Below are 10,841 nucleotides of genomic sequence, written 5' to 3' on the forward strand. Positions count from 1 at the left end.
AGCAGGCCATGAGAGCAGGGTCGCCTGATCTGTGGCAGGCCGGCCGAGCCAGACAGCATCCGCAGCTCCCTTCCTCACCCTCAGCACGCTGGCTGGGGAGCCAGCTGGGAGGTGCAGCTGCAGAAGCCAGTTCTGAGGCCCTTTCCTCTGGGCACTGTCTTGGCCAGCTGTGCCACTGCAGGACTTTGGGCTGGTCCCTTCCCCACTCTGTGTCCCGCTTTATTTAATCACTGGTAACATGAGGGATAGAGGACTGTCAGCCTTTCTCCAGGTCCTCCAAATCCTAATTCTGTTGGTCTTTTCTCTGTGGAAGGACAGGGCAGGGACAGCCCCCATTGATCTGGGCCTTGGTCTTCGGAAGGCCTGCCCTAGCCTGGTGATGCTCTTAGGACAGGGGGCAGAAAAAGAGGGCAGAGAAGTCTCAGGGATGTCTCCACAATGGGCGACGGGGTCTGGAGACTGCTGGAGGGTGGAAGCTGGGAGCCAGGCCCAACAACAGGCTAGCAGAGAGAAGCAGGTTCTCCTGCTGGCCTGAGCAATCGCCTCCTGAGGGCACCTCAGTGAGGACAGCTTGCCCTCAGGCTCAGAGCCAGAATCTTCAGGCCTGGAAGGCTCTCTGGACCCAGAGTCTGACCTTCTCATGGGGCTCATGGGTGTGGGCTGGACTCCCTGAGTTCTATCCGTGGGCCTGCCCAGGTGTCCATGGGGAGGAGAGACACCTCATTTAGGAGAATCCACCAGCTGCTCCCGTGGATTCAGAGCTTCATTTGTGGATAAACTCACCCCATCTGTCCTTGTTTTCAAGGCCCGAGCTCCAGCATCCTTCCTGAGACACAGTCTGTCTAAGGAAGTATGTTCCAGAGGAATCAGGCTCTATTTGGAGAGAGATGGCTGTGTGAACAGCATTGGGTGAGGAGAGGGGTCGTGATGGGGTGGTGGCTGGCATGTTGAGAGGATGGGACATTCCCCTTTTTACTTTCTATGGTGACAAGGGCCAATCTGACAGGCTGGACAGGGAAGTCCTGAGCTGGGCTGGCACAGCTGGGACCTGAGCAGTAGGGCCTGGGGTCAGAGGCAAGGGAATGGTCGGGGAGGTCAGCCCAAGGGGCTCAGAACAGAACTACATCCCTGAGGCTTCTCATCTTGCTTCTGTGAACAAAGGGGCTTAGCCCCAGTTACGGGGCGTGGGGTCTAACCCAGACCCCCAGAGGGACAGGTTGAGGGTGGAAGAAGCACGCAGAGCACTGGCTTGGAAGAACACTTTATTTCAATTGGCAATTCCCTGCCAATAAGGTGGCGTGGAACACAGCCCTGGTGCCTTCATTCGGGGACAGGGTGGCCCGGACTCCTGATTAGTGGATGTGGCTACCCCGGCCTTGGCAGGAGCCTTGGCTCGGCCCGAAGCCTGGCCCGTGGTGGTGGTGATCCCCTTTGGGGCTATTCTTGTGCATCTCCTCATGGGCTGCCTCGGTCAGCTTGGCCACCAGCATGGAGAACTCCTCGAAGCTCAGCTGCTTATCGCCATTCGTGTCCAGGTCCTCCAAGATCTCTTCTATGGCTTTCTCATCCCTTCCCTCCTTCTGTAGGTTGAGAGACAGGATGGTCAGGGCTGCCTGTGGCCAGGGCTGGGGACTGGTAGCACAGCAAAGGTCCCCATGGCAAAGGCACAGAAACCTGGCTCCTGGGCCTCAATCCCAAAATTGAAAATGACCGTTGACGGGGTGCCACTCACTTTCCAATTACTGTGCACACCACTTGGGGCAGCCTCAGAGGCAGTCTTGTCCCACCCTCCGCTCCAGTCCACTGCGGGCCCCTCCTCTCCTCGCCTCTTCCTTCCCTCTCATGGTTACAAGGTTACAAATTAGTGACACTAATTCAACCTTCCCTCTCACGGTTACAAGGTTACAAATTAGTGACACTCATTCAACCTGTGTAACGGGAAGCGAGGAGGAAAAGAGGACCCTGGGGATCTTGTGCAGGGACAGAGAACAGCAAGTTTGGGTGGGTTCCCGCAGTGCCTCTTGCTGGCCAACTCCCCTCTGGAAACTGTGGGTGCCCAGCTCCTCTCCCAGGCCCTCCCCAGCGCTGTGCTTCTGCCCCATCTATTTTTGCTGCACTTTGCTGTCGCCCTGGGGAAGATCAGTCGTCACTCCTGGGGAGCCCACTGGCCAGGTCCCAGCTTTCCCTCCTGGCCTGTCACTCTACTTCTGGCAGAGAGGGTGGGGCGGGGGATGGGACAGGCTCAGGCCTCCCACAGAGGAAGCCTGGCCAGCAGTCCCCCTGACTAGGGGGTACTGGGTCCCTGGTTGTGCACCCTGACCCAGCATCCTGCTTGCTGAGGTCCGCCCAGTGGAGAGCTGTCAGCGTCCTGATATCACCTTCTGCCGGGGCTCCCCACCCCACTGAGGTGGGGGCGGCTCCAGGGAAGGCTGGCCACCTACCCCAGGGCGCAGGCCCAGGCGTGGAGCCAAGACTGGGAGCCAGGTGCCCTGCCTTCTTAGTCCAGGGCTCTGTTCCCCTAAAGCCCCCAAATTTGTGAAGAAACCAGAAATATCTGGTGGAACAAATCCTCCTTTTCCTCAGAACTGCCGAGCCCTTTTCGGGTCGGCAGATGCGGCCGCGTTCCCGGGTTCCCGGGTCGGGGGTGGAGTGGGGGGGTGCGAGTCCAGGCTGGGCAGCGTTTCCCAACTGCCGTTGGTCTGTTTCCTGCCGGAGACCCTTCCGGTCGGACAGCACCCTCAGTTCTCCGCTCACTGCAGCTGAGCTCGGTCTCCTCGGCGTCTGCCAAGGCTCCTTCGTCCTCGGGTGTTTCCCTCCTCGGCTTCTAGGTCTCAGCTCAGATGTCACCATCTCAAAGGGGCCCTTCTTGTCCACTGAACTAGTCGTCTCTCACCTGCCCAGCCCAACTCACCTACAGCATCTCTCACTCTCTTGCAGGCTCAAATTGACACTGGATTTATCTGTGCCCTTTATCAGTCAGCACCTTTGCTGTGTCGCTCCTCTTGGGACTCAGGTCCCTGTTCACCACAGGCCCCTGCCTGGGGCAGGGCTGGCACACAGCCCAGGGTCACTCACTCTTTCTTGACTCTGCCGGTGCCACCTAAGCTGGAGGGCCTAGAGTGCCCGGCTGCCGCTGCCTGCTGGCTGGGCTGGAGGCTCACACTTCCCCCTTGGCCGCTGCAGACCACGTCCCACCCTCCATCCTTAGCCCAGGCCGTTGCTAGGCTGGGTCGGGCCACCGGGAGTCCAGCCCTACCTTGAGGAAGGTGGGGAGCTCTTTTTGCACCAGCTCTTTGAATTCACTCTGGTTCAGCCTGTCGAGGTGCTCCTGGCGCCTGGAGTACTGGTGGAAAACTTTGATGACGTTCTCAATGCTGCATTCCATTAGCGACGGCATCTTGTCCCCTGTCTTCCTGGACTCTGAGTAGAGGAGAAGTGAGGGGTGCTTAGAAAAAAACACTGTCACACTTCCTTGACACCTGCTACGGGCTGCTCACAGAAATGAAGGGGGAGACAATGAAAGGAACTTGATTTTCATCGAACTGGGAGACAACCCTGTCCCACACGAGGGAGAAATGACTTTTAGAATATTTGGAGAATGTCAGAAAGCAGAGCACTTGAGAACAGGAGGCTTCAGCAGAACAGGACCTAACAAAATGTGAAGGGAGCTTTAAAGCGAGCAAGTTAGTCAAGGAGGGCTTCCAGGAGGAGGGTTTGAAAGGCAGATTGGTAGAAGGAGAAAAGAAAGACTCAGCAGGCAGGCTCCTGCCAGGGAGGCCGGCAGCTTACTTACCTAAGCTGAGGTGTCAGAGAGAGACGTTTGACAGCCTCCTGTGGGCCCAGCATTTATAGGCCTCCCCTGGTGGGGACACTCAGCCCTCTAGTGGGAAGATTGCTTCATCGGTGTGGTAACCCGGAGCTGGGCTGCCAGGAAGGGGCCTGGGGCGGAACAGGAAATGTTCACATAGATCCTTTTGCCTTTTTGTGAAATTCCCAGTCCCGGGTCAGGAGCTGGTTGGGGAGGAAGTTGCTTGGTTAGTTCACTTCTCCACCCCACCCACCTGCCCTCACTGAGCAAGCTGCCTCTCCTCTGGCACCCCTTCCTCCCCTCTCCCCTCCTTGAATTTGTACCTTCCTACCTGTGATAGCCAGGGGCTGGTGGTGGGCTGAGGACCACTGGGGGGTGGGGGGTGGGCTGACCCACCCTGCCTACCCCCCAAGAGCAGCCCAGCACTGCAGGTTGAGCACCTCCCTTCCTGGCTCTGTGATAAGTGCTCTGTGGAGGGTGAGGGGTTGGAGTGGGGCTTTGGATTCTCAGGGGGTGAACCTGGGTTAGAAGGGTGGGGGTGGGGTAGGGGGTTAACCCCGCTGTATGACAATGTCACATAGCTGGTTGGTGACATAGCAGGAACTAGGCTCCGGCATCCTGGTTCCTGGCTAAGGGTGATTGGATCACCCCTCCCTCTTGTCTGAAGGAGAGACCCTTGGGGCTTAAGTGTTTCTAGAGGCTGACAGTGTTAACTCTTCTAAAACCTTCTAGTGGGAACCACACCCCTAAAGAGCTTATAACACAAAGGCAAACGTTTTTATGTAGCCTCTTAGGCAAGATCTGCCCCTCCTGCTGCAAGGCTGCAAACCTCCCATAGCTCCCCATCTCAGCACAGCACACGCAGTGTCCAGAGTGGCCACGCCGGGCCTGGTCAGCCTCCCGCCCCCTCCCCTGGATCCCAGGGTGCCCACTGAGCACCTCCAGGCCTTTCTTTGGTGCTTTCAGCCCAGGCATGCCCCTCCCACATGTCGGAGTGCAGTCCTACCTACCCCACAGGGCTCACTTCGATGCTACCTCGTCCAGGTAGGAAACCTGGACGAGGTTTTGTTTTTCCCAATAGGAACAGTCTCTTCTTTCCCGGGACATTTACTCCCACATTACCTCTGGCTCTCAGCACTCCCTTTCCTGGAGTGAAGTTATTTACATATTTCGCTTCTGTCTGATCATTGCCTGTGGATCCTCAGGTGAAGTTCGTGTTCGTGTTCATGTGCTCCAGGGCTTGGCACAGGGAGACCTCGTGCTTACTGGAGGACCTTGCCCTCACTGGCACCCCCACCCCTCACCCAGGAAGTGTGTCTGGAGGACCTACTATAGGGACCTTCCCCAACCCTTGCTTCCCCCAGCCTCCCCCCTTCCATCAGGGAAGGTGTTCTCCTCTTCCAACTCTACCAGCCCCTCTGTCCAGTGGTCAGAAAGCCTTGTCTCACTGCCCCAGGTCCTCCTGATAGTACTGCCCTCTGAAAGCCCAAAGCAGCCTGTGGGCTACCCCTTGGTCTTGAGCACGTTCTGTCTGACACTGCTGAAATGACACCACACATGAAATAGTTGTTCAGAGTTCAGACTGGCTGTGTGACTTTAGGCAATTTAGTTAACGTCTCTGAGCTGCATTTTCTTTATCAGTAAAAAAGGATAATCACAGGACCTACCTTGAGAATGGAATCAGTACAGTAAAGCTGGAAGAGCTCACTAGTTAGAGTTGTTATTATCTATCTTTTCGTTCATTCACAAAAATATTGGTTGAGCACCAGACACTAGTGCCTGATGCTGGGGAACTTGGTGAGTGAGTTAATACACGAGGGAGGCATAATCTTATATTCTGAATCCCTAATCACATTTAAACCCTTGGGAGCTAAGGACAGGGCCTATCGCAGTGCCGAGTGCATGAAAATATTTAAATCAATGCTTGCTGAGTGCATGCTTGAATGAAAGAGTAAATTGTCCATGAACGGATGAGCGGCAGGTCCGGCCCAGGAGTACGTGCATGGAAACTTCAGGCGCGTTCCCTCACGGGGTTGCCCTCCACTGTCTGAGCTGATGGAGGAAGCACACACCGCACGCAGCAAGGAGTCCTCTCTCTCCAGGCTGTTTGGAAATCTCTGCTGTTTCTGGCAATCGGCTGGCGGTACCTGGGCGCCTCTCCTCCGTGGGCCCACAGCGCCCTCTGCTGTCTCTATTGAAGCCCGCTTCACTCTGGACCAAGGACCTTAGACAACTTCCAGGATAGGAACAACATACCCAGTAAACTGGTGAGGCTGGCTGGGCCTGAGAACGTCAACAGCACCACCAATAGGACAACTGTGGCAACTGATGTGGGGCCTCAGGGTTGGGGACACTAGGGAGTGGTGGAGACTGTGGTGAGTGGGAGCCTTCCTAACATGAAGGGACAGTGGTCCACAGCCTCAGGCCACAATGGCCATATGGGAAAGTGGACTAGATATTGCTAGTCCTACTGAAGGTCCAGGAAATCTGAATCTTATGTAAAAACTCTAGCTTATAAAATTTGTCAACAGGTTTTAAATGAAAATAAAGACATTAACAATGAAGCATGGTGTATGGTGAACAAAGCGTGACTTCAGGCAGGCGGTGTGTAACCTCTGCTTTGCCTCAGAGGTCCGTCCTCCCCGCCCTGCCGTCCGACTCACCTCTGCAATCCTAGGACCCGGCCTGGCTTGGTGGGCACTGGATAAACGTTAGTTGAATGAACAAATGCAGGAGTGCATGACTGCATGGAGACGTGAGTGAGCATGAAAAGAACATCCATCTGTGGCCCTGTGACTTTCTGAAGGGCCATCGGCTTGACCATCTAGTGTTAATTCAGGATGAATGTGAAATGAGGGTGAAGTGGGGGGAGAGGAGGAGCAGCGGCTGGTGGGAGGGAGCAGCTGGACAGAGCTTTCAAACAGATGGGATCCCCCTCCAAAGGGCACACCAGGTCCCATGGTTACAGATTAGCCCAGACTCGGGGGGCAGGGGCAGGGCTGAGCTGTGGAGGGCCTGACTCAGGCAGGCTACTCTTGGCTCCATCAAGAGGTGTCTCACCCACCACCCAGCTTTCTCATTGCTGCCCAAGGCCAGAGGTTGGAATGAGGGATGGCAGGAAGTGGGGTTTTCTCCTTGGGGAAACTCAGAGCCTCCTGCTAGGGCATACATTGGGGCAATATTCTTGGTTCTGGACAGTAACTCTAGAGCAGGGGTGTCAAACTCATTTTCACATGGGCCACATCAGTGTCATGGTTGCCTTCAAAGGGCTAAGTATAATTTTAGGACTGTATAAATGTAATTACTCCTTAACAGTGAAGCGAGATCTCGGCGCTGCCACTGGGTAGAAACAAGGTGCTGGGCCGGATTAAACAAGGTGGAGGGCCGGATTCGGCCTGTGGGCCTTGTGTTTGCCACCTCTGCTCTAGAGGCAGCCACTGGGAGGAAAGGGCATGGTTTTCTTCCCTGTGTTAAAAACAAACCAGCACACAGGTGAGCAGGCAGCGCTCCTGTAGTCCCAGCCCAGTCATTTCGCCCCTTCCTTCCCTCAGTGTTGTCCTTCAAGAAATTTTGCCTCCTCTAAGGTGTCCACATCATACCAGGTGTTATAACAGGGGGTAAGACCGGGCACACTGTGGGGCTTCCCCAGGCTCTGCATCCTTTGGCCTACGGGAGGGACGCTGGTTGAGAGTTTGCAGTGGACAGAGGGCCCGAGAGCTGGGTACTAGTCTGACCTCTGCCAGACTTGCTGGGTGGGCTTTGGAAGTTCTTTGCATGTCCGGGCTTCCATTTTCTTATCCATTGTGGGAGGAGGTACAGTCAGCTGGCCTTTAGGTCCTGTCTAGCTCTTACTTCAGGTTTTAATGGAATCTTGGTGGGCTCGTGGTTTACCTGCTGCTTTCCCAGCAGGGGAATGCAGGTGTCCCCTCCCCACATGGCAGCTGGAGCCCAGGGCCCAGCCCTTTCCAGGCTGTACAACCTGCTGACTCTTCCTGAAACTCCTCTCTTCCTCCTTGCTGCCCTCCTCGCCCCCGTCCTGGCTCAGGCGGGCCTCCCATATGTCCTTCCATGGAGATTTCTGGATTCAGACCCTTGACCACAGGCCCGCTGACATCTCCTGTCACCCCATTGCTCACTCTGTGTCTCTGGTGCACGAAAGTGTCTCAGAGAAGTTATTCACAGGTACTGTCAGACCACTGTCCTGCACCTTTGGGCTCGGTCCGTACCAAGCCTTAACTGACCACTTGCATCCTCGTGGGCATTGCCAATGGGCTGTCCCGAGGTCCCAAGGCACCCTGCTCACAGCAGCCCCATTCCCTACTGTGACACCCACAGTGAGGTCCCTGCAGTGACCCGGCTTCTTAGACCCCCAGCCTGTGGCATTCCCAAGTCTGAACACCTGGCGCACGTGCCGCCTCGCTGTCTTCTCATGACCCTTGTGACTTCTGGGAAACCCGACCTTCCAGACCAGAAAGATCTGGTGTCCCCTTGTCTGTTTCCTGGCTTCTGTTTCCCAATCCTTCTCATCTCCTATGTCTTGCAGAACTTAGCTCTTGTCCTTCCAGAAATTTCTGGTGAGTATCTCAGTGTCTGCTGTTGGTTTCCTCTGCCTCTCAGGAATCACTTTGAAGTATACAACCCTTTATAGAAAATGAAGGGCCTTCACATACATTACCGTGTTGGCATTTTAATTACTGGCTTTGGGTCGGTCTCAAATTAACTCCTTGAGAGTGGGGTTTCTTCTGTTTACTCAGCCCTGGATGATAAACTTTGCATATGAGAAACATCTGATAAACGTCTGCAGGTTAATATGTGACTGACTTTGTTTTGATGGAACCTATGCTTAGAAGATTGTTATTTCGCATAATTGAGAAGTTGTGCAGCTTGGGAGAACGCAGAAGAAAAAAAGGAAGTGGAAGGTGTGATGGAGACGTGGAGACGGGGAAGAGTCAAGTGGGAGAGAGGCGACTCTGGGATTATCAGGGTGCGTGCTGCCACCTTGTGGCCTACCTGCACCAGTACAGTTTGTGGCAATCCTTGGCTGGGGTTCTCAACCTTTTTGTTCTTAAGACCCTTTTACACTTGAAAAATTATTGAGCATTTCAAAGAGCTTTGGTTTAGGTGGGTTACATTGATTAAATTGTTAAATTCTTATTCATTTACCTAAAATAGTATTAGCAAACCCATTACATAGTAAGACATTTTTAATTTTTTAAATACAAAATAATTTTTCAAAAAAAGCTAGTAACAAGAGTGATGTAAGTTGAAAACATTTTCGCACTCCTCTTTAACATATGACTTAAAATAAGATCATAAGAATAAGAAAATAAGAATCGTTGGATTCGCATATCTATTTCTGCATTCAAAGTGTCGTATATGTTGTTTTGATTGAAGATATGAAGAAAATCCAGCCTCGCACAGGTAAGTACTTGAAAAATGGAGGAGCATATGAACAGTCTTTAAAAATCATCATGGATATTACTTTCTAATTATTCATGTAAACTCGACAAGTGGGGGTTTCCTAAAGGTCAGTTGCAGTGTGGAATCTGAAACCATATCACCGGATCCTTGTACTCTGTTGCATCAGAATCCGATCATCCACCATGAAATCGAAGGGCTCTTTTATGACTTTGTAACTTCATATTTGGCCATTTGGAAAACAGTGATTCACTGCACTGAGTTATTCACATGTTCCCAAAGCTGACGCATTTCATTATTTAATATACAGATATACAACATAACATTTATTAATATCACCATATATGATCAGAAAAGTCTTCAAGTTTTGGGAAACTGTCAAACTTATGGTGGCAGACACAATATTCCAAAGTTCTATTTTTGCTTGAAAGCTCCAATTTTATTAGGCTAACAAATCCCATTGGTTGTTTTCCTTGAAGAGAAAGGCTGACCCTGTTCATTTTGAAGAAAATGTTTGCTGTGTATACCCCAGCATGAGTATCCAACCCACAATTTGGCTGTTCTTTGTTCTTTCAGGTAGAAACAGCGTTCCAGGGAAAAGTGGCTAGTTCAGCTCACCGCTCAAATCACATGAGGCCTTTAATAAAATCAAAGGTATAAAACAATAAATAATTTTCACTGTTTCATCAAGAACATTCTTAAGTGAAACTTTTAAAAAGTCCTCACCCAAGGATATTTTTATTGATTTTAGAGAGAGAGGAAGGGGGGGAAGAAGACACTGAGAAACATTGGTTGGTTACCTTCTCGTACAGGCCCTGACCAGGGATTGAATCGCCACCATAGGCCTGTGCGCTGACCAGGAATTGAACCTGCATCCTTTTGGTGATGGGGTGACGCTCCAACCAACTGAGCCGCACTGGCCAAGGCAAGCGAAACTTTTTTTCATTTTGAAAGAACGAGTTGTGAGGAACACATCGACTATTAGTGCAGCTCGGTGCCGTCTCTTGGTTCTGGCTAAGACACTAGCAGTCCTGTTGTTTTCGTGTCATCAGGGAGTGACACATTATTCTGGAAATAGTTTTGACCTCACAGAGCCCTGCAAGATTTATTTTGAGGACCTCGTGTTTCCGTGGTCCTGTCTTTGAGAGCCACTGCTATTGCCTGTGATCATGTGAAGCACGCTGTGTGCCGGCTTGGTTTTCTTTTTCCTTCCTTCTTTCCACACCTTTGAAGTGTGCTCTGCTCTGTCAGGCACTGGTAAGGAGATGGCCTTGGGAGTTGCCATCACCGAGGGTTTATAATTACACTATTACAATTTAAGATGAATTCTGTGCAGAAGAAGGGCTTTGAGGCCTGACTAGTCACCCCTGTTCACAGAGGCGTCTGGAAGAGGCCAGGCTGAAGGCGAACCTTGGGCCCAGGTGAGGAAGGGAGCCACTCTTTCTGAGGGAGGTGAGAAGGGATGGGGGGGGAACCTCAGAAATTGGCAGGTCCTGTTAGGGTTTTAATCCTAAGGCAAAGAACCACACGTCACTCCTTCTCCCTCCTGATGCCCTGGGTCACAATAGGCATTTGCTTCAGGGAGTCCCTCTGTCTATTAGTCCCCAAGAACTTA

General features: G+C 52.6%; 1 protein-coding gene across 1 annotated transcript; it reads right to left on the bottom strand.

The window, feature by feature from the left end:
* Window positions 1–1,249: 1,249 nt before the first annotated feature.
* On the bottom strand, window positions 1,250–3,901 carry S100A9 (S100 calcium binding protein A9). The gene is made up of 3 exons (XM_037067043.1): window positions 3,794–3,901; window positions 3,257–3,420; window positions 1,250–1,580 (listed from the first exon to the last, which is right to left on the bottom strand). The coding sequence occupies exons 2-3, from the start codon at window positions 3,395–3,397 to the stop codon at window positions 1,353–1,355; spliced, it is 369 nt and encodes a 122-aa protein (XP_036922938.1). The 5' UTR covers window positions 3,398–3,420; window positions 3,794–3,901; the 3' UTR covers window positions 1,250–1,352.
* Window positions 3,902–10,841: the final 6,940 nt, after the last annotated feature.

This window comes from Sturnira hondurensis, unplaced genomic scaffold, assembly GCF_014824575.4.
Source record: "Sturnira hondurensis isolate 20B ecotype Veracruz unplaced genomic scaffold, ASM1482457v3 Scaffold0017046, whole genome shotgun sequence".
Taxonomy (NCBI): domain Eukaryota; kingdom Metazoa; phylum Chordata; class Mammalia; order Chiroptera; family Phyllostomidae; genus Sturnira; species Sturnira hondurensis.

What these genes read in the sequence shown, in the direction of transcription:
- S100A9 (XM_037067043.1), bottom strand. Translation starts at nt 3,397, where the DNA reads ATGCCGTCGCTAATGGAATGCAGCATTGAGAACGTCATCAAAGTTTTC. An exon ending in AGCTCCCCACCTTCCTCAAG is followed by an intron (nt 1,581 to 3,256) that starts GTAGGGCTGGAC and finishes CTCAACCTACAG; the next exon opens with AAGGAGGGAAGGGATGAGAA.